We start from the raw sequence: 23,334 nt of genomic DNA, 5'->3' as shown, positions 1-23,334 counted from the left end.
GTACATACAAGCAAAACAAATTACAAACATTGTAAAATACACGCTATCACTCTCTAATATAACACTGTGGTGTTTCTTGGGTTTGTTTTTCCACACAAAGAACAAAGCATTTATAAAGACAGATTTAGTCTTTCAGGCTGTTGAATGCTTAGCAGCAAATCAGCAGGATTCAGAGATCGGACTGGAGCCTGCGGCTGCTGCGTGTGATGGCCTGTCTGAGGCTGCGCGGCCTCGTTCCCAGCCACCACTCTCTGGAACATTCCTTGGTCAAGGGCAGGAGTTGAGAGGAATAGAAGGCCTTATACAGCCACGTTTGCTAACTGTTTACTTCATTGCTTGATTTTTGGGCACAGGGCGATCTACGCATCTGATTTTGTTGTGCAGCATGTGGACAATCTCAGTCTCTAAAACGAATGTTACACATAAATTTTTGGTTTGTACCCAACATGCTGCTTTTGTGCTTATTTTTAAATAACCTGCCCAAATCAAGTGAGCCTTAGGTTTTCTGATGATATGTTAATCTTTGTGCACAAACCTTTGTGCTGTTTATTAGGTCACCTGTTAATGTGTATGAATTGCCAATTGAGCAAAAACACTAACATGACAGTAGCGTAGTATTTCCATTTGAATCCTCTGACTGGTGCATGCACCCTCCCTCCTGCCATAATAAGAAAAACAGTGTTTGATTCAGTCCTCCACCCTGCACTCATATCCAGCTAAGCTTTAAATTATACTAAAGCTGTTAATTTTAGTCAAATTAAAGTTACCATCTAATGGACATTTTTCATACAATCTTTCAGCGGTTGGCAGAACTGTTTGTGTATGAAATTTAGGTTAACCACTTATGAAGCATCATAAGTATCTGTTCTAATTGTGTGCATAAGCTCCACTTCTATTTAACATACTTTAAACTTAAGTGGTTTGTCCTCATTTGACAATTTAAAATTTAATATACATTGTTTGCCAAAGAATGGTTTTAATTGAAGTTTTGCTTTAATCACTTATGTGTAAAAGAAAGTAAAAAAAAGTTAAAAGTAATTACTTGAAAGTATTTTACCTATTTATTGATCACAAAATTAAGCAAAGGCCTTGTAAAATTCCTTTAAAAACTCCATTGGAATTCATTACAGTCAGAGAAAACCTTTTACATATAACGTTAAATTTGCATTCATGTGTTCATTTACATTTGTTAAAGAACCCTCATGTCTGACATAGGCTAAATAAAGCCAAGCAGTGTAACTTTTATAGACTCGACAGATTTTGTGTAGCCCAATGATCCAAACCAGACACTGAGGCTGTTACAACAGATTTGTGTGTGACTGGCATTTCCTGTAGGCTGGCACTGAATTGGAGAAACATTCCTAACCAAGGCACCTTTCCCTTCCTGTCAAAATGTACATTAAACCCCTTCTTTCAGTGCCTTCAAGAAGAACCACAACTTCTACAACTAATACCTTTTAATTAGCTGTCAAAGCTATATGCCATATCAGATTTGCATGAACTGAGCTGTGATTGTTCCTGGGGCAATAACAGAAATAGTGTTTATTGCAGGCTAGCGGTGTCCGTGTGGTCTGGTGAGCTGCTTTCTCCATGTGAACAGCTTTAAATGAGCTAACGTTTTAGAAACTTGGCCAGGGATAAGAAGAAAATGAAAAAACGGGGTATTTCCCACTAACAGTGAATGCAAAGAACAAGCATTAACAGACAAAAGAGGAAGAATATTATGAATGACACACACTTTAAACTAACAGAAAATGATTGATAGATTTTTGTTCTAACCATATGAAAGTACAATATTAAAGCAGAAATGCAAACCCAGACATATTATAGGATTTACTGTGGGGGTTTCAGCTCACTGTCACTTTGTCTTGTTTACAGCTCCCTCTGCTGGAATCTCTTAACATTCACTTACACTGAATATTTAACAGATTATATAAATCCAACTGATTTGGTTTTTGTCTGTATGAAATGTATAATATGTAAAGTGAACCAAACAGAACACAGTGTTTATAGCTGCGAATAGGCTTCATGAATGTGTGAAGAGGCTCCATGAATTCTAGTCCTCACATAAAGAATACAGGAGTTCTATTTGCTCAGCATATTCGAAACCTGGGCTGTGGAACAGGACACATACAAATACAAATTACCCCAAAATCAAGTAATAACTACTCTTTGAATTGAAAATGTTTGATCATTAAATTATTAATGTAATTAATAATTACCGGCCAGGTGTCTCAAGAATGAGAGGGATGTTGTCGAGTCGAGGCTCATTTACAATGTTTCGAAAAGCAGCGATGCCAATCTGTCCACGGCCGATGTCCTCATGGCGATCCAAATGGCATCCCAATTTACCTGAAAACACAAGTGGTTACATTATAGCAATACAAATGCATTCACAAGTAGTTTTGCTACATGCATGAAGAGTGTATTTAAAAGGAATAACTAGACAACTAGTTAACCACTGGCAACTGATAACTGTTCTATTTCAGAAAGACACCTTTTGAGTCATTGAGATGAACTGCTCTCAGGAAGTGCAATCCAACCACCTGGTCAAATTCATCAAGCACAGACTTCACTCCTCCTGCTGAAGAAATGTCATAACCTGCAAAGACAAGTCAGGTTTCCTCACAACATTTGAAATGATGTAAACCAATTGGATTGAAACTGAAACATTAGAAAATTTTTATTTCTCAACACCTCACCTGCTGCAAATGCATGGCACGTGTCTAGACATACTCCAACACGTGACTTATCTCGAACATGGTCAATTATGCTCTTCAGCTCATTAAACTCCCCACCCACAGTACTTCCCTGTCCACTCATATTTTCAAGTACTAGTGAGAAGTTGCAAAACAGAGTAAAAGAGAGCATTGCCAAAATTAGAACAAATAAAATCAAATGTATGGACCAGTTTATCAAAAACAAATCTATTCATGTAGTTCGTGTGGTTAATGAGCTTACCAGTACAGACTGCAGGTATTTGCTGGTGAGCATGGTTTATAGCTTGAGCGATCCTCTCAATGCACTGCTCTTTGCTGGAGCCCAAGGTGGCCCCAGGATGGAAGTTGAACTGAGTGAGGCCCAAAACACTGCAGCGACTGAGTTCATCAACCAACATGTCTTGGCTCTTATCAAATATATCTGAGATGTAAGAAAAAGCACAGCCAATCGCAATTTTTTTAGCCTGTTGTTTAGAGGTGGGAAATAATGAAGTAAAAATACTTTGTTACTGTATTTTAGTTGATTTTTCTCTTATCAGTACTTTCTACTTCACTATTTATTTTTTCTGACAACTTTTAACTCATTAAATTTTTTACGCAAATATCTGTACTTTCTACTTCTTACATTATCAAACCAGACTCGTTACTTTAGGTTTAATCTATTATGGATAAATATTTTTCCTTCTCACTGCATGCCATTTTCAGCCCATCAATCTATTTCTTGTCACTCTGCAGCTTTTTCGATCTACCACTGGTGTATAATTTCCTGGTTATCACACACCACAGACATAGGCTAGTATACGAAGCTAACAACGAGTAGGGCAGAAGGCAACAGGAAGTATGGGGTTAACATGGATGAGACAGAGGGAGTCAGTGATGTAAACATAACTCAGAACAGAGACATTCATGATCCCCTGATCATCATCATCTTTTCTCTGCTTGTGTTCTATATGGTGATGGTTTAGCCTGGAAACATTCATTTGATAACAACATTTTGTATTATTTTGTATTAATATATTAATATGATGTGAGGTCCAGTTACCAGCGTGACACTAAAAAATAGCGCAGTAACAGCTACTAGTTGTAATTTACTTAAGTACATGTAAGAGCCCAAACTTTTTTTCTTTAACTTCAGTGAAAAAGTGTAGTCACTACTTCAACTTTTACCAGACTCTTTTAAAACGAGTATCTGTACTTCTACTTGAGTGGAGGATGTGTGTACTTTTGCCATCTCTGCTATTGTTAAGTTTTTACACAGATATTGTAACCTGCACTTAAGAAACACTGGTGAAATACATTGGTGTGGAAAAGTGTTTGCCCCTTCCTGATTTATTTTTTTTTGCATGGTTGTCACACTTAATGTTTCAGATTATCCAACTAATTTAAATATTAGTGAAAGATCTATCAGTCTGGAAAAAGTTATAAAGCCATTTCTAAAGCTTTGGGACTCCAGTGAAGCACAGTGAGAGCCATTATTCACAAATGGCAAAAACATGGAACAGTGGAGAACCTTCCTAGGAGTGGCCATCCGACCAAAATTATCCCAAGAGCACAGCGACGACTCATCCAAGAGGTCACAAAAGACCCCACAACAACACCCAAAGAACTGCAGGCCTCACTTGCCTCAGTTAAGGTCAGTGTTGATGACTCCACCATAAGAAAGAGACTGGGCAAAAATGGTCTGCATGGCAGAGTTCCAAGTCAAAAACCTCTGATGAGCAAAAAGAACTTAAAGGCTCATCTCAGTTTTGCCAGAAAACATCTTGATGATCCCCAAGACTTTTGGGAAAATACTTTGTGGACTGACGAGACAAAAGTTTAACTTTTTGGAAGATGTGTCCAAATAAGTCTGATGTAAAAGTAACACTGCATTTCAGAAAAAGAACATCATAACAACAGTAAAATATGGTGGTGGTAGTGTGATGGTCTGGGGCTGTTTTGCTGCTTCAGGACCTGAAAGACTTACTGTGATAAATGGAACCATGAATTCAGCTGTTTATAAAAAAATCCTGAAGGAGAATGTCCGGCCATCTGTTTGTGACCTCAAGCTGAAGTGAACTTGGGTTCTGCAGCAGGACAATGATCCAAAACACACCAGTAAGTGTGTAACCTCTAAATGGATGAAGAAAAACAAAATGAAGACTTTGAAGTGGCCTAGTCAAAGTCCTGACCTGAATCCTATTGAGATGCTGTGGCATGACCTTAAAAAGGCGGTTCATGCTTGAAAACCCTCCTATGTGGCTAAATTACAACATTTCTTCCACAGCGTTGTAACACTCATTGCAAGTTATCGCAAACGCTTGATTGCAGTTGTTGCTGCTAAGGGTGGCAAAACCAGTTATTAGGTTTAGAGGGCAAACACTTTTTCACACAGGGCCATATAGTTTTGGAATTTGTTTTCCCTCAATAATAAAAACCTTCATTTAAAAACTGCATGTTGTGTTCACTTGTGTTCTCTTTAACTAATGTTTAATTTAGTTTGATGACCTGAAACATTAAAACATTAAATTATTAAAATTTAATTAAACATTAAAATCTTGATTTCGGTCAGAGTGCAACTTTACCACAGATATGTTTTCAGGGGGTATATGTTCATGTGGTAGACAGACCTTCCTTGGGAGAGCCACAGTTCATCAGGTAAGATCCATGTGGCAGAATGTGGGCTGGGTCAAAGCCGTGTTGAGAACACGCCTGCTGGAATTTCACTGCAGCAGATTGATCAAGGGCCGGTCTTTGCCATGAACGTTGGGAACCCAAAAATAATCCGAAACTGTGACCCCCCAAGTCTACACTTGCTTCAACTGCTTTCCATATACCTCCTTTAAAATATAAGGGGTTTATTATATTTCTTCTACTTTTACTGCAATTAGATTAAAATGTGCTCTAAATGCCTTACCTGCTATAGAGACATGAGCACCAATGTACTTTTTTTGTGCTTTAGTTCTTCCTTTCTTTCCCCTCACCACTTCTTCAGTACTGCATCCTGGTCGTTCATCTAATTCTTCAATTTCCTCATTTTTTACTGGATTTCTAGCTTTTCTCCTCTTCTCTCCTCTTTTATGTGACTCCATCACTTTCTCAAGTTAGTTACCTGATGAGGACAACCAGCACCTTGATTGCTTGCCTATTTGAAATATGCAACAAGGTATATAGGTTTTGTTATTGTATAGTAGAGATGCCCAAAGTCCAACGTTGGCCTGTGGTGACCTTTGGGGAAAAAGAAAAAAAAATGCCATTTGTAAAACGTTTGAAAAATAAGGGCAATCTTCGTGTCTCTCATTAGATGTCAAAGAATAGGTTTTGAACTCTATAGTGGAATAAACTGAATTGTTTCTCATTGTACTAAAAATGTGCTGCATTAGTCAAGCAGATTACAAAGTCATGTTTTATACAGGTAGTCGTCGACTTACGACCTATACAACTTGCGACCATTCGACTTTACGATCACAATCGATAGCCGCGGCGTACGACAGTGCGTACCAGCTTCCGGCATTATTTCACAGTGCTGTACATATAGCCTACTTTACTTATGACCGGTCTGTCGTAAATCGACTACTATCTGTATTTATTTAATTATTAAAATATTACCATAAATGAGAGGAACTATTGCAACTTTTATTTTAATATAATGATTAGTATAATGTAAAATATTTTTTTTTTTCTGCTCACAGCCCTAAATCATGTTTGATTTAGTCCCTTCATAGAAAAATGTTTATCTGTGCATCTCTGCTATATAACCAGACAACTTATGATGTGTGTACTTTGTTCAAATACAAGCTCGTAGGTGTCGATTTGGTGGATTTAAACAAAAACAATCAACAACAACAACAAAATACCACGCTTAGCTATATAATAAAATCTAATTGATTCATGATTTGTAATAATTTTACACATACACAGTATTCACAATATTACAGTCACTTTTACAGTAACCAAATATTAAATAAAGTGCTATCAGTACGCTAGCTACATCATCACTTAGCAATGCGCTAAATCCATGTATTCCCACACATTTGAAAAGAAAATATTTGGAATGCATTAGTGTTGAATATGTTAGATATAAAAATTTAAAAGTTTTTATTACTCTTACGGTAATAGATTATAGTTTGTATTGCGTCCTGAGCATCAGACCAACCTGTGTATGTGTGAAACCACGCCCCTCTACTCTCATATATGGGCGGGGAGCTAATGGTGACGAGATGGGCGTGGTCACATGCCTAATATATATATATATATATATATATATATATATATATATATATATATATATATATATATATATATATATATATATATATATATATGGTGTGTGTGTGTGTGTGTGTACTGTAAGCAATAAAAATCACATTCTTTCGTATGAAAAATTCAACTTTATACTTAAATATATAGATATAGATTTATAATTCATTACTAATTACTACTAATAATTACTAATAAATTTTTATTTAGACAGACAGAAAGGCGAACAATCCTGGCGTTATTTTATCGTATTTTCCCCTCGATAGCTTTTCATTGTAGTGAATGGATTTCAAAATATGACGTCATTGTTTGAATAGAGACGGTAGGAGAACGTGTAACCTGTTGTCGGTGTCAGTGTGAAAGGATTAGACTTTTGTGCATATAATCGGTAAATAAAAGAGAGAGAGAGAAAAAAAAAACAGGGGTTCAGGTCATTCTTGGTCAGTCGCGATCTGTGGACTTTTAATACTGAAGGTCAACATTTTCCCTTCGCTAACCCCCCCTTCCGACCGAGCGCCGCTCACACACAATTCATAGCCAAGCAGTAAAATGGCCGACCGTCAACCGACTGACTTTACAGCGCTTTAAAAACCAGTTTGCTCGTTCCTTCGTTTACATGATCGCATTGTAGAGTTACAAAGAGCACCCTGAAGGACTCGTTTTCAATTTAGCCGCGTCGCTGGGTACTTTTAATGGAGTGTGGTGGATTTCAAATCGCCTCGAATGCCTCAAAATTTACAATTTCGCACTGAAGCACTTTAGCAGTAGCTATCTTTCTAGCTACATTTCATGTAATTCCTGGGGTAAGTGCTTCTTTATATATTTTATGGCGGATGTCTCGTCAGGTTACTGTTTGTTAGACGAGCGGCGTTTAGTGTGCATTTGAAGGCTGATGCATTATTAAACATGTTTACAAGCCTCTCCGAACCGACGGCACGAGCGACAGCTAGTCCGTCCACCGTTAGCGTAGTTGGCTAGCCAAGCTAATTTTTTTTACCGACCTTTCCAGCTCAGACTATAAAATATAAAACCCGACTGCACTATTAGCAGGTCGTTTTGCACAAAATGTGTTTTTAGCGGCGGGTTGAACGCCGGGATGATGCACCGTTTGAACGCGGCGCGTTTGTTTGACAGCGAAGCCGTAAATATTTGGCTAGCCGGCTAGCGTAAAAAGCTAGCGGGAGTTTTGCTTAATTCTACTCGGTGTGTATTTGTGTGTGTGTCTGGATGGATGTCTGGCTGCTGTATTTGACTGGTCATTCGGTGCAGGTTGCTCGGACTGGTTGAGCTTTTACATGCGCTTCCGTCGTCAATGAAGTTGATATTTCTTCCTCGATAGGCCTCGGGTGGATTAGCTGTTGGACGTGATCATACCTGATGCTGCTTTAGTTGTTAAGCTCAGAGGGTTGGATTTCAGCTCAGTGTCTGGGGGAGATTTCGGAGGTGAAATAGTTTATATGCGTTATACGTTTTGCTTTTAGACGTTTTCAAATTCCGCCAAATTTGATGGTGGTGAGGCCGCGACGGTGGTATTTGGCTGAAAGCTGCGCACTATCTGTTGCACAGAAATGCTAAAAAGGAAATGGGCGGGTGGTGAATGGAGTGCCAGCTATGTCGAGCATTATTAGTCAACACACTTGTTTCACTTTCGACACTATTAACATGCTGGGCATTTTTTTCCCCCATTCAAATGGTCTGGGCCTTTCATTTGCCCAAATTAATAAATTTTTTATTTTATATATTCACATATAACTTTTTATAGTAGTTTTCATCATTGCATTGCTTTTATTTTACTAGAAAGGAGTGTCTGGAAAGGGAACAGCAGTTCATGGAAGACAAGAAAAGGAAGAAGGAAGATAAACGGAAAAGGGAAACCTCACAGAAGGTAAAGATGATGTTATCGATCTTAGATAGGAAGCAGGTATTTTGAGTTACAAGCTGGCACAGAGAACCTGATTTGATTTTCATCTAACAGCTATACGTTTATTTAATGGCCCAGAGTATCTTTGCTCTTTTGAGGTTCTTGCCAAAATGTCTGTTACACATTATTTTTTTCATGTACCTCCATGGTCTGAAGTGTGTCTGAGTCTGAACATATATCATTTATTTAGAAGCACACTGCTTTTAATTGTAATTCTAAACTCAACTTTTAATCATAGCTACATTTACTGTTAAAGGATCTCTATGAGGAATGTTAGTGGCTGTTATTGCACGTGACATTGCTTATGTTATAGAAGGCTCTTACTCCATGTTAATACACTTGTCATGTTACATATGTTTTGAAGAGTAAAATCCTTTGTTACACAGGGCAGACAGGCAGAATACTTCTATAAAGTTTAAATAAAAATCTGCTCACTTTCACCACAATAGTTAAGCTTGGTATATATCACAAATCAATCTATAAATATTGAATTAAATATGTTTGCTTGTTCATTTCGTTGATGATGTACTTTTTACATTTCAGGTGGTCGAGCAAAAAAACAAAGGTAATATTCTATCTTCCATAATGCGCTAAACTTGGTGTGTCCATGAGGCTTCATTTTGTGTTATTTATACATTCAATTTATTTCTTTGTGGATAGTTTCTTGTTTGAATTTTATAAGTGGTGTTGCTTTACTGTTACATTATTTGTTGGTCTTTTGTGGTGTTCTGGTTTTGGTTTCATTTGATTTCATTCAAGTTTTGTTTAATTAAATGCAATTTTCTTCTCTGAATGATTTTTTTTTTTTCATGACAGTGCCAGAACTGACCAAGACCCCATCTGCCCAATCTCCTGCCGTCCCCAGCTCGGTCTCTTCCAGCCCTGGCCCTATCTCTTCTACAACATCCTCCACTGCCACCCCGGCTGCTGGTGCCCCCCCTCAGGGTGGGAACAATGCTAAGCGGTCGGCGGTGGCCAACGGACAGCCCTCCCCCAGTACCCAGGCCCCACAGCGCTACATGCCCCGTGAAGTGCCCCCTCGATTCCGTTGCCAGCAGGACCACAAAGTGCTACTGAAGAGGGGCCAGCCACCATTGTCCTCCATGCTGCTGGGAGGAGGCAACAGTGGGGGAGATAGCCCCAGTGCAACAGTGGCCACTGCCTCAGGTAACAATCTTTGATTTGGTTTACAGAATAAGACTTTAATTAAATTATTGTGTCTTTAAAGGAGTAACTATATGATCTGGTTGTTCTATATTTCTATATTTTACAGATACCAGCTTGGGTTCTGCAGGTTCAGCTGCTTCCTCTCTGCCCCACACATCATCCTCCTCATCAATCGCTGCTTCTTCTACTACTACAAATTATGCAAATTCCATGTGGGGGGTTAGCTCTGGTAGCCAACCCCTCTCTCAGGGCAGGGATAAGGTGATAGTGGATGGGTCAGACTTAGAGGAATGGCCTAGTATTGCTGCTGGGGATGGAGCCAGAACAGGAGATAAAGCCGTTTCTGGAGGTGCAGATGGCAATGGAATGCCAAACTGTAGTGCCTCATGGGGTGAAAGGCAACAACCGAAAATTGTGGGAGGAGTAAATGAAGGCGGAAAAGGTGGCAGTTTTAGTAGCCCCTCCCCACCCACATCCTCCTGTTCAACCAATGAATGTATGCAGCCTAGTAGTGTTGTTTGGGGGTCCCAGGGAGCCACAGTTGGAAATTCAGTAGCAGCAGGATCATTGCCCTCCGTATCCAAAGCCTCCCCTCTTTCAGGGACTGAGTGCTCCATTGGTGTCAACTGTGGGTTTCCAGGTGCCAACTTTAACCCTAATGCCAACCCCTCTGCTTGGCCAGCCCTGGTACCAGATGGGGCTGGGGCAGCTGCAACAGAGGGTGGCTCCACTTCTCTCCAAAGCTCAACATCATTGTCTGCCAACAACTCTATTTCTGTGAATCAAGCCTCTCATCAGCACCAACTTCACCAAATGCAATATAAAGATGTAGAGCCATCCAGTAGAGAATGGGGTGGTACAGCACTGGAGCCAGGAGCAGGACCAAAAAACACAGCATTGATGGATGGAGGTGATGGGGACTGTGGAAGTACTGGGGGAGGGGGTCATTCTGCATCATCATCATCATCATCTTCTTCTTCTTCCACTTCATCTACTTGGAGAGCTCAGCCTTTTCCTGCAAATTCCAAAACGGGTGCCTCACGAACTGATGCATGGGAGGGTGGAGCTGGTGGTAGTTCTGTATCTGCCGATGGGGGAAATGGGGGAAACTCATGGGGGTTCAGTGGACAGGATGAAAGAGGAGGACCTGTGGGTGTGAGTACGTTGGGCACTGGATCTCAGGGAGCATGGAACGGGGGAGTTAGTGATTGGGGTAATTCTAGTAGTGTTGGCAATCCAAGTGGGGGAAATGGGGATGGCTCAAGCAGTAACAGCAGCACCAGTGGTGGTAGTGCTGGAAACCCATCAGTTTCTTCCTCCACAACTTCTACTATGACAAGAGCTTGGGACAATCAGAAAGGTTCAGGAGATGGAGGAACAGGAGAATCCAATGAGTGGGGAGGGCAGGGAACCAGGGGTGGAGGAGGTACCTCATCCTCCAGTGGTGGGGGAAATTCAAAAAATGGCAATCAGCACCATGGCCACCACCGCTCTCATCAGACCCCCAACACTGAAGTGGCCTTACAGAATCTGCTCAATCGCCCTGACTTGGACCCCAGAGTGCTGTCCAACTCAGGATGGGGGCAGACTCAGATTCGACAGAATGTGGCTTGGGACTTGGAAGTAGAAGGAGGAAAAGCAGGTGCAGCAAGATCGGCCGCTCCAAGCCATGTTCCACCGTACTCTACTGTCACTTCAACCACTGCCCCATCATCCTCATCTTTGCATGCTGGTCAACCTCAGAACACCAACCTGAACTCCAATTCAGTCCTCGCACCAAAATCTGTCTCACCTCGAGATGGCTGGGATAACAGTAGTAGTAGCAGCAGCAGTAGTTCCTCTTTACCTAATCGAGGTCCACAGTCAGTTGCTAACAGTATCCCAAACCCTGGTGTTTCACAATCTGGAAGTGGAGTGGGTCAGTTAGCAGGAGGACAGAACAAGCCTTCAGGGGGTTGGGGAGAGTTAAGTCCATCAGAAAGCCAAGGGAAAGGTTGGGGCAGTGAGGGTTCTGAGTGGAGAGATCAGGTGACAGGGGGTGGATCAAGTGGATGGGGAGATTTCAGACAACAGGGTACTCAAGTAGGAGGTGGTGAAGAGTGGGGTAATAATAAGGATCAGAAAGGGACTGGAGGGTGGAATGAAATGTCTAGAGGGGATGGTGGGAACTGGGGACAGAGAAGTGGTAGTGAATGGGGTGAGCGGGAGACCAAAGCAAGCAGTGGGAACTGGGGTGATGGGAAAGATAATGGTGGTACACGAATAGACTCAGAAGTAGGTACATGGGGAAGCTGGGATGAAGGCAATCCAAGGAAAGCTTGTAGGCCAGGAGGTACTGACAGAGCTGGGGGAGGGGGAGAACTGGGTAGCAAATCTCCCTCAGGTTGGGGTGGGAATGTACATGCTTCACAGATGCCAAACAGCCAGTCGACCTCTCTGAAAGGTCAGGCACAACAGCAGCAACAATCACAGCCGTCACAGTCACTGGACACGGGGGCCATGCAAGGGGGCTGGGGACGACAAGGAGTTGCTCCAGCTCCAAGCCAAAGTTCAGGGTGGTCCTCAGGGCCCATACCCCAAATATCCAGTGGCCCTGGTTGCAGTTCAGAGCCAAGTGGCTGGGAGGAACCTTCTCCACAGTCTATTAGTAGGAAAAAGGAAATAGACGATGGAACCTCTGCTTGGGGTGATCCCAACAACTACAACTTTGTCAATTATTGGGACAAGAACAGTGGCTCATCTGGACAGGCACAATCAATGCAGTCTCAGCAGCAGGGACCTCCACCTATGTCAGGAAGAGTGCCTACAAGCCTTGGAAACAGGGATATGAACCTCTCGCATTCTTCCAGTAAAGGCCCAGCAGTGGGTATGGATGATATTTATTAGTTACTGAAATGAAATAATTGAAATCCAGCCACAGTTAATCTGTACTGGACATTTGTAGCCATTAATCAGTCAAGTGGAAGAAGCATCGTGTATGTGAAAATAGCACTTCTTTGTTTGTTTTACTTGCTAACTTGCATGTATAGATATTTTTTACTAACGCAGTGAGTAGTTTGTAATTTGTAGCCTTAATATACAAATATCAACAAATCGTGGAATATACATTTTTCATGTATCTTTCTCTCACTGTTTTAGCTTCAGCCGGATGGGGCAGAAGCAGTTCTCCCTCTAGTCCTTGTGTGGACAATGGCACAGCAGCTTGGGGCAAGCCTGTTGAAACATCCACAGGCTGGGGTGAACCAGATGATGCTGGGAATGTGCCCGGTTGGGGAAACCCCTCTAACCCAATCAAGTCTGGTGAGTAAGAACCACTCCTGCATTATATATACGACCCAATTCCTGGAAATGTTGGGACGTTTTTTTTTTTTTTTTTTTTGTGAAATGAAAACTTTCAATTAGACATTCAAATCACATGAGCCAATATTTTATTCACAGTAGAACATAGAGAACATTATAAATGTTTAAACTGTTTAAGAAACTATACACTTTTATGCACAAAATGAGCTCATTTCAAATTTGATGCCTGCTACAGGTCTCAAAAAAAGTTGGCACAGGGGCAACAAATGGCTAAAAAAGCCAGAAATGTAAAAAACATTCAGCTGGAAGAACATCTAGCAACTAATCCAGTTAATTAACAGGTCTGTAACATGATTAAATATAAAAGTGATGTCTTAGAGAGACAGAGTCTTTCAGAAGTGAAGATGGGCAGAGGCTCTCCAATCTGTGAGCGTAAAAAAGATTGTGGAATGCTTTAAAAACAACACTCTGCATCCTCACATTGCAAAGGCTCTTAAAATCTTATCATCTCCAGTACAATAGATCATCAAAATATTACTCAATCCATACAAAAAAGGGTATTGCATTAATTTGATTTATTAAATTGATTTTTTATAAAATATTATTTTACTTATTTCACCTAGGATGCATTTAGCTTAAAATTGTTTTAAAATGTTAATAATAAAGTGCGCGCTAATAAATAAACACAACAGTTTTATATTTTGCATTTCTTCCCTTTAACCTTACCAAAATTAAACCAAACTGTGACTTAAAAACCAAGTTACATGTCAAACCAATAAATATATCTATATAATTTAAAATAAATATGTATGTTATATAATATGCAAGATCCATATACATACGTGTGTGTGTGTGTGTGTGTATGTATATATATGTATATATATGTATATATATGTATATATATATATATATATATATATATATATATATATATATATATATATATATATATATATATATAAATAAAAAACATTTTTGCAATACAATGCTGTGCAATTTGGTTTAGTCTGGCATTCTAGTCATGAAAAAGCTTCATAAACTAGAATTTAAAGCCCTAATTTTGTGGCAGAAGAACCTTTTGATTGTAATGTTTGTTTTAATAGGTCCAAAGTCTATGCAAGAAGGCTGGGGTGAGAGAGAAGGGTCTGTCAGTGCCTCTCGTCACTCTAGCTGGGAAGAGGAGGATGAGGGTGGTGGCGTTGTGTGGAACAGTGCTGGATCTCAAGGCAGTAGCTCTTCATACAACTCTGGAGGCTGGGGAGGCAAAAAGCCTAACAAGGTACACTAATTTAACCTTAAATCCCCAATTAGGTTGTGTTAGTTAAAATACGAAATGATGCTTCTACTGTTTGATTGTGGAGCAGACACTTGTGCTTTTCTTTTTTTTTTTTTTTTTTTTTATGAAGGAATGTGTGCTTTGTCTCCCTAAGGGTTCAGTTAAAGGTGGTGACTCTTGGATGAACCCTATGACTAGACAGTTTTCAAACATGGGGCTTATGGTTAGTATTGCACAAATGACCACAAATAATATTAGCATACCATATATTATTACTTGGAATACTTTAGTAGTATAGTGTAAGTCAATTAAATGAAGAGTTGGTTGTTTTCATAGGGAGAGGACCCCAGTGGTCGTCCTTTGGATTTGGCTCCTGGCCCTCCCCAAGATAAAAAGATGGATGGAGATAAACGAGGTATGGGTTTGAGTGACTACAATGGAGAGATGCGCAAAGGAGGGCGTGGAGGCGGAGGAGGAGTTGTCTTCCGTTCACCTGGTTCCAAAGAAGTGGGGCCTGCTGAGCCTTATTATGACAAGGTAACCTGTCACTTTTTTCAAATGTTGCTTATTTAGCATTTCTGATTGTGAATTTATGTCCTGTGTGTTTTTATTTTATTTTTTCAAATTTCTTGACCTCACGTACCTATCCCTTTTTGTTACACCTATTTCTTCTTTGTCAAATCCTGTATTTGGCCCTGTCTGCTTTGCTCTCACTGTGATCAGCAGACTTTGCCTTTCACCAATCAGGATGGGTGCCTTGGGGAGGAGGTGCCTTGTTCTCCATATTCTCCGCCCACTGTCTTCAAGCCCTCTCCCCTCTACAACCATCCCAATCCCCCTAGACAAGTAAGGCTATGCCACTGTATCTCTCTTAGCCCATTTCAATCTCACCACATTATCCCTGGCCAGTTTTAATTGTTGCAGTTATAAATTATTACCCAATCCAATTTTCACCCCAAAACTACTCCCTTTGTCCTCCCTTCTTTCTTCTGATGTTTGTTTTCTGTTGTTTGTTGGTAAGCACTGTATTCTCTTCAGTTTTGTTACATATAAGTTGTTGATTTTGTGCTTATATTTGCACTTTCTCTGGATGCAGATAAGTGGTCATATATTTGGAAGTGGTAGTGGAATGGCACAGCCCAGGCACCAGCCAGGGATGCCCCACATTAACCCAACTGTGCGAGCGCAAGTGCCTCATCAGTTCCTGTCACCTCAGGTACATTACTTTACTTTTATGTTATTTGGATTATAGCATTATGAATATTTGTTCCATCTTACACCACTGTTTTCTGGACTGAAATTGGAGTGCAGCGACAATAGCAAGTAGCATAGTTACAGGCTAGACCCAGCGCAATAGCGAGTACTGTTAGCTAGGTGGCTGGTGTTCATTTAATCAAGTGTTATGCTTATTTTTAAACTAATTTAAATGTGAAGAGAAAGATTTTTATGTCCCTCTGTAAACAGGACAGTAATTTGTTGGTTTAGTTGAGGTCCAGATTTAGTGGCCTTTACTGAATGTAGGCAGAGAATTAGAAGTTAGAACTTTGCCTTGAACACGGCATAAATGACTGACTTCCTTATGCTGGCTGGTATTATATTCAAAATATTGTGTCTGGACAACACCATCATTGATAATGGTGAGCTGTGTAGAATGTGGCAAACTTGGCATCCAGCATCTGTTTATTTGCAAAATTGTGTTTATTGAAAGCAATATCACATGATCATTCATCGCAGCTCCTTCATAGGAAAGTGACTAATTTAATAATGTTAACAACATAGATTTACAACAACATGGATTATGATAAATTTGCTGGGTGCCTTTAAGAAGGCTGATTTTACACAGTGACATCCTCTTGCTGCAAGTGCAGCCCATGTTAATTAAGAACTTTGTACAGGTTCTGTTGCAATGTAAGCAGACAGCTTTCATCATGGTTGATACTAAAGTCTGAATATTTTATCTCAAAAATTCTTTTGAACACTAAAGACATAAGCTGGTGCTTATGTGGCAGTAGATTATTTGCATTAGTATGTATTCTAAACATTTGACCTTTCCTCAATACCATTTCCAATACAATTATACATTTTAAAATTAGATTATTGGCTGATTGCAATAGTTTTTGCTTATTTCAGTAGGAGTCATATATCATGCATTCAATTATTTAAATGAAATTATTACTTGGTAACTTACCAAAAGATTCATTGGAGTAACTGGTTAATGCTGTTGTCTAGGTGCCCGGTTCTGTGCTGAAGCAGATGCCTCCTCCAAGTGCAGGTGTTGGAGCAGTGGGTGGAGGAGTTTTTCCTCCTCAGCTGTCACCACAACACATCGCCATGCTTAGCAGTATCTACCCCCCTCATATCCAGTTTCAGCTGGTGCGTGTCAGAACTGGTGTATCAGGGCTTGTTAGCTTGAATTGAGCTGACATTGTACCATTTAATTCAATAGTTGTTGTTTTTTGTGGTTTTTCTTGAATAGATTAACCCTTAGGTTTTTCACAGTTAGTAGTAGTTTCACTGTCTGACTCATTTTAATCATAGGCCTGTCAGCTTCTTCTGCAGCAGCAACCTCAGCAGCAGCAACAGCAGCAGCTCTTACAGAACCAGCGCAAGTTCCCTCAAAATGTGCGTCAGCAAGCAGACCCCCAGCAGGTGTGGACCACTGAATGCAGTGTGCACTTACTTATTATCCTGATATTGATCAGTACATAACTCTGTAAAGTCCTAACACAATGCTTAAGATGTCTAAACAAATTTGATTTTGTGCTTTTAAACTTCTCCAGCTTGCGAGAATCATGGCTGTACTCCAGCAGCAGAGGCAGCAGCAACAGCATGCGGGAAATGTAGGGGGAAGCTCTAAACTTTCACCTTCTCACCTTGGTAGTGGTAGCCAAAAGATCCCTATGTCTGACTCATTGTCTCACCCTGGACTGGGAGCCTCAGTGGCAGACATGCATCAAAAATCATCACCTGCATATTCAGGTAAATGCTCATGGTAACCTCTAAATCAATCTTTTTTCCTTTTTTCCTTTATTAGTTAAATAAGATTTTGCCTTCACGTAACCTTCCACATTCTTAATCCCAGGGTTTGGTTCTGGTGTAAATCTGTCTGGTCTTGAGTTGGGGTCCATGGGCAGTGTTTCAGGTGGTTTGAAAGAAGGTGGGGGACAGCAGTCTCGTTTTAAATGGATGATGGAGGGTCACTCACCTGCTCCCTCTTCTCTTGATGATGCACTTCACAAAAATGGTGAGTTTATTCTGTAAAGGCCCAATGCAGAGGTTCTCTAGCAGTCTGGTGTGCACATGGGTGGTTTTTGTTTTGGTCTGAAAACTGTTACTGTTATGCTGCTATTTTAGGCCCTCTTGCTACTCCTCTAAAGAGAGGAGGCTCCCCATATTCTCAGTATGATATATTGGGTGCTGAAGGTTTGGGTGGCTCTCTCCAAGGGTCCTCAGACAGCTGGCAGAGAACTCCTGGAAACAAAATGGGAACCAAGACTGGAACATCCAGCTGGCCTCCAGGTAAATATTCAGGGACAATATATAATGCTACATAGTTACCTGTAGTCAGCTCCCAAATTATTGGCTCATTAGGTGAATAATAAAAAAAAAAAAAGTTGTATATATGTTTTTCTATAAATGTCTTGATTTGAATCTAAATATGTGAGAGAAATTATTATAATAATAATAATGTAGCTGTAATATAATCTAGGGTTCACTTTAGTTATTCATCAATATAGGGAATAGATTAGAAAATACATGCATTTGCTGGTTTCTATATATTAGGCAATGGCTTGAAAATAGCTACAATATGTATAAAGATGCTCGTGTCAATGCAAGTGTGTTTTGCCTGTAATGCACAATAAACAGCTGGATGTTACTCGGGTAAAAAGGAGGGCTATACAGGGTGATAAATTAATCAGCACAGTTGTTGCGTGTAGTGAAGGATCACCCAAATACAATGTGAATATTGTTAGTATACCAGGCTTCATAGACTCCCTGTAATTCTGCAATACTTTACTGAAAATCTGGCTGACTTTTTTTTTTAATATCCTACAGCTGTCTTGGTTGGATCTTCTCGCTATAAGAGTGATTCAAAACATGCAGTAATCCATTCATCCATAATCTTTTTTTTTTTTTTTTTTTTTTTTTTTACAGCAACCCTAGTTCTAATCTAAAGCCTATTGAAATTCTATAGTCTCGGATTCCTTACTATTCTTAGTCTCATCAAGCATTATAGGAGATGAGCCTGTACAAAACAATATTCAGTGATGACACTACATTTGACACACAAGGTTTTGGTTAAAACTTTAATATCTTGTTTTCAATGTGAATTTAATCTAAGTAACAGCAAATTATTAAAATGTAAATTATTATAAATTGAATTCAATCAATATTTTTTTTTGGATTTTTTAAAAATCTATCTCTACTAGGGGTGCCAATTATTCTCCAGCTGACTGTTTCAAAATCTTGGCTCTTGATTCAAGTCAGCATAAGCTTATATAGTTCCTTTTAAGGATTGCTATTTACTTACTATGATGGTGTAGAATTCCAGCCAGGGGTGCCATGGAAAGGAATACAGAGTGTTGATCCTGAATCTGACCCCTACATGACCCCTGGGAGTATGCTGGGTTCAACTGCAGTGTCAAGCCTCAGTGATACTGAGCACCAGTTGCTAAGAGATAACACAGGTAGTTACACCCACACCAATGCAGATCAGGGCTTTTTCTGCGAAGGAAACTTAGACAACATTTAATATTTAAGGTAAACTAAAGTTTTGTCTTCTCCAGAAACAAATCCCTCCCTAAACACCTTGCTGCCTTCACCTGGTGCCTGGCCCTATAGTGCCTCAGACAGCCCCCTCAACAATGCACACAATTCAGGTAACAAAAGTTTTTCATGATCAATGTAAGATTTTTCCCAATATGAACCAATAGCTCTGACACATTTTCAATACTATTCCAACAGTTAAGTATGCCGAGTATAAAACAAGCTGGCCTCCTGAGCCCATTGGACACAACAAGCCTTGGAAGACCAATCGGAATTCATCTCAGCTACCACGCCCACCTCCAGGACTGACTAATCAGAAACAGCCCTCTGTGTCCCCATGGGCAGGAGGAGCACCACGATTGGGGAGGGGTTGGGGTGCCTCTGGAGGAAGCCAAGAAACAAGATATGGATCCGGTATAGTTAAATTTATTCTCAGCCTGCAATGCAACTAGCCATTAAAAAATAATAATAATTTATTTATATAGATAGAGAGATATAGATAGATATGTGTGTATAACTCTTCATTATTAATTGTCTGTTGTAAAAAATATTTTGCTATCTAGAGGTTGACGGCAATGATCCGCTGTGTCTGTCTATTAAACAGGGTCGACATGGAGTGATGGCGGAGCCTCAAGGGGGAGTTGCTGGCTGTTGCTCAGTAATCTTACTCCTCAGGTATATTAAAGATGCATAGCATTTTCATTGTTAACTATGCTGAATTAGACAAAGCAGAAATGTTAAATGAACTGTCCGGTAAGAAAAACTGAAATTCTCTTCTATTGTTTAGATTGATGGTTCCACCCTGCGCACTATTTGTATGCAGCATGGTCCTCTGTTGACCTTTCACCTTGGTCTAACCCAGGGCAGTGCTCTGATTCGCTACAGTACTCGCCAAGAAGCAGCCAAAGCTCAGAGTGCACTACACATGTTAGTGTAATTTTTTTGTTTGTTTTTTTGTTTAAAAACGTTGCTTTATTCCTGTACCAAAAAAACTGACTTTTGACTGATTTCCAGGTGTGTTCTGGGCAACACCACAATCCTGGCAGAGTTTGTGAGCGAGGATGAGGTTGCTCGCTATTTTGCACATTCCCAGGGTGGAAGCACCAGTGGAGGCGGGCCACCAGGCACAGCAGGGTCATCCAACGTAGGTGCAGTGGGCACAGTGGGTACTGGTAGCTCTGGAGAACGGGACCGGGCCGGAGGAGGAAGTTCTACCACAGGAGGTGGTGGCAATGTGGGTGGAGTTCCTGCAGGTTCTAGCTGGCAGGGTTTGGATGGTACGGGTGGCTCCCCAGACCCAGTCTCTGTCCAGGCACCAGGCCTGAACATCTTTGCCCAGTGGAGTAATGGTGCCGGTGGAAGTGGAACAAGCAGTAATGCGGCAGGTGTAGAGACGAGCAGGCAAGGGCTATGGGCTGCAATGCCAGCTGGGTATTCGGGCAGCAGCCTGTGGGGGTCGCCAGCTCTGGAGGATCGGCACCAGATGAGCAGCCCTGCAGCTTTGCTACCTGGAGACCTGCTGGGTGGAGGCTCTGACTCCCTCTGACTGACACATTTACATACACACAAATACACACACACACTGGCAGCACACACGTCGATTATGACATGAGTATAATGAAAAGCACCCAATTGTTCATCCTTAAATCGGCAAATGCAGGCATAAAAGCACTCTTAAACACATGAATCTGGAGAATTTACACACGTTTATAAACGTAAACGAATTAGTAAATGTGTTTGCCAGCAGAAATATATATATATATAGACAAATTTCATAAAAACAAGCACTCATACAGTCATACAGTACAGATACACACTCAGATGTACTCCAATGTTGAGAGCCACAAATTACGAATACAAACTTGCATTATAGTATGAGAGAACACTGGTTACAGATGTACACACTGTTAAACACACAGTTTTGCAAAGACTGTGCTCTATACCCTGCTCTCCATAATCCAAATCTCCATTCTAAAATCTCAGGAGCGTGAAGATGCAGAGTGTGGGGCACGGCCTCTTTTTTTTTTTTTTTTCTTTTTTTTGTAAGTATTGCAGTGCAAAACTGCTGACTGATCTACACAGACGCACATGCCTACATCCCTCATACACCTTTTATCCTTAAATGAAGACTTTACAGCAAGACTTGAACTGAACAAAAAGATGGACAAAAGGACTTAAACTCAACTGGATGAGTTCTAAATCTTGAGTTTATATAAGATCACACTTGCATACTGAGGCAGCATCACTCAGGCATGCACTGTAATAATAATAAAAAAAAAAAAAAGAAATACGGACAAATATATATGCATCATACAATGTTCTATGTGATGTTGAGCACTTGACATAGAGGACACTTCAAAATGTTACAGCTCCTATTTACTGGCAATGTCAAACACTTACCCAGCCACGCAGTTCTGATGTCTGACTGTACCTTGTCTTTGTTTTAAATGTGGAACAGTGGAATCCAGAGATGTCTCTCTCTTCCTTAATATGCTGACCTCGTTTTTTTTTTCCCCCTCCTCAATCAAGTTTGTTGTTCTGATGACTATGATCACTCTGATGTTAATTAGCTGTATAATGTGCCCTCTCTGCCTACGTGTGCATGAGAGAAGTCCTTAAAGTTGAAGGTGACATGGAGCATTAGTGTGGCATCACTGAATGTGTGTCATTGAGAGATTAAGAAGCGTGGTGTGTGTTTGCTAATATATATGCTGGTTAGGGAGGCGAATAAATGTGCGTGCGACCGCTTATTTCAGGTCTGTGTGCTGGATAAGTGTATGCAGAAATGTCTGTATGCGTGAGTGTAAACAGCAAGTTCAAAAACTTTGGCACTAATGAATATTTTTTAAGTTGTCGTTTTAGCAGCCTTTTTTGTTTTATATATTGTCTGAATTGCAATAATATTAAAGAGAAAAGCTTTTTTTTTTTTGTTTTTGTTTTTTGTTTGTTTTTTTGTTTGTTTTTTTAAGAAGAAACAACCAACTGAAGGCATTCATACCGAGACATGCCAAACTTATTGTACCAAGCTGAGCTGGATCGATGTTTTAGGAACACTTAAAGTTACCGATTGTTTATTTTTGTGTTGTGTACCATTTTAAATTAAGGCAGGCTTTATCACTCCTGTTCAGGTTGTTTGTTTTTCTGATTTTACAAAGAAAAAGAAGTTAATTTAAAAAGAACAAGTCAATTAATAAAGGTTGAACTGAAAACTCCTGGTCTTGTGTGCAATCATGAATGTATGTTACTGCCTTTATTTCGTTTATTTTGAACATTATAAATTGAAGCCAAAACATTGAAATCACCTGCCTAAAGTTGTGTAGGTCATCCTTGTTCCACCAGAGCAGCTATAATTCAGGGACTCTGCAAGGTCTGTTGTCATATCTGGCACCAAGATGTGTGCTCAGTGTGTTCTGACATTTATCTGTCATAGCCATTTACTGAAGACATTATTGCTCTAGTAGCTCTTTTGTGGAAGTCCAACATTTGGCCTTTCTAGGACACTTTTTTGTTAGGTACTAACCACTGCACACCAGGAATATTACCAAGGCTATTGACATTCTTCTGGAGATGCTCTGAACCAGTCTTCTGGCTATCAGATTTGTTTGCCCTTTTTTCCTGCTTCCAACACATCAACTACAGAAACTGACAGTTCTCTTGCCTAATATATTATTTCAGGGTTTTTTTTGTTTATTTTATATCTGGTTGGTGTATGTCATTAATAAAAGTAATCTGCATATTTTCATCAATTATGACTAGTCAATTTTTCAAGTTGAAAAATACTTGAGGCTAACATTTATATATATATATTTTATTTATATATATATATATATATATATATATATATATATATATATATATATATATATATATATATATATACACACACACAGTGAGGAAAATAAGTATTTGAACACCTTGCTATTTTGCAAGTTCTCCCACTTAGA

General features: G+C 39.9%; 2 protein-coding genes across 11 annotated transcripts; one reads left to right on the top strand and one right to left on the bottom strand.

The window, feature by feature from the left end:
* Nucleotides 1–1,038: 1,038 nt before the first annotated feature.
* si:ch211-141o9.10 (probable endonuclease 4) lies at nucleotides 1,039–8,727 on the bottom strand. 3 transcript variants are annotated; one of them, XM_046853546.1, is made up of 8 exons: nucleotides 8,334–8,727; nucleotides 5,617–5,927; nucleotides 5,330–5,539; nucleotides 2,962–3,141; nucleotides 2,703–2,834; nucleotides 2,498–2,602; nucleotides 2,223–2,352; nucleotides 1,039–2,114 (listed from the first exon to the last, which is right to left on the bottom strand). In XM_046853546.1, the coding sequence occupies exons 2-8, from the start codon at nucleotides 5,789–5,791 to the stop codon at nucleotides 2,057–2,059; spliced, it is 990 nt and encodes a 329-aa protein (XP_046709502.1). In that variant the 5' UTR covers nucleotides 5,792–5,927; nucleotides 8,334–8,727; the 3' UTR covers nucleotides 1,039–2,056. The 3 variants fall into 3 exon arrangements, with proteins under 3 accessions (XP_046709502.1, XP_046709503.1, XP_046709504.1); XM_046853547.1 differs by lacking the exon at nucleotides 8,334–8,727 and adding an exon at nucleotides 6,811–6,878; XM_046853548.1 differs by lacking the exon at nucleotides 8,334–8,727 and adding an exon at nucleotides 6,856–6,876.
* Nucleotides 7,329–22,599, top strand: tnrc6ba (trinucleotide repeat containing adaptor 6Ba). 8 transcript variants are annotated; one of them, XM_046853538.1, is made up of 22 exons: nucleotides 7,329–7,347; nucleotides 8,757–8,844; nucleotides 9,424–9,445; nucleotides 9,697–10,047; nucleotides 10,154–12,913; nucleotides 13,186–13,347; nucleotides 14,451–14,626; nucleotides 14,778–14,846; nucleotides 14,960–15,160; nucleotides 15,347–15,469; nucleotides 15,720–15,839; nucleotides 16,853–16,996; nucleotides 17,162–17,272; nucleotides 17,404–17,602; nucleotides 17,706–17,867; nucleotides 17,978–18,142; nucleotides 19,168–19,311; nucleotides 19,396–19,503; nucleotides 19,589–19,804; nucleotides 19,995–20,065; nucleotides 20,178–20,317; nucleotides 20,405–22,599. In XM_046853538.1, exons 2-22 carry the CDS (start codon nucleotides 8,788–8,790, stop codon nucleotides 20,934–20,936), a joined length of 6,033 nt encoding a protein of 2,010 aa, XP_046709494.1. In that variant the 5' UTR covers nucleotides 7,329–7,347; nucleotides 8,757–8,787; the 3' UTR covers nucleotides 20,937–22,599. The 8 variants fall into 8 exon arrangements, with proteins under 8 accessions (XP_046709494.1, XP_046709498.1, XP_046709497.1 ...); XM_046853542.1 differs by lacking the exon at nucleotides 7,329–7,347 and adding an exon at nucleotides 7,476–7,762 and having other exon boundaries at nucleotides 18,068–18,142; XM_046853541.1 differs by lacking the exon at nucleotides 7,329–7,347 and adding an exon at nucleotides 7,477–7,762 and having other exon boundaries at nucleotides 15,350–15,469; nucleotides 19,411–19,503.
* Nucleotides 22,600–23,334: the final 735 nt, after the last annotated feature.

This window comes from Silurus meridionalis, chromosome 7 (assembly GCF_014805685.1).
Source record: "Silurus meridionalis isolate SWU-2019-XX chromosome 7, ASM1480568v1, whole genome shotgun sequence".
Taxonomy (NCBI): domain Eukaryota; kingdom Metazoa; phylum Chordata; class Actinopteri; order Siluriformes; family Siluridae; genus Silurus; species Silurus meridionalis.
The sequence above is the reverse complement of the archived record's forward strand: the minus strand, read 5'-3'. Positions and strand labels throughout refer to the sequence as shown.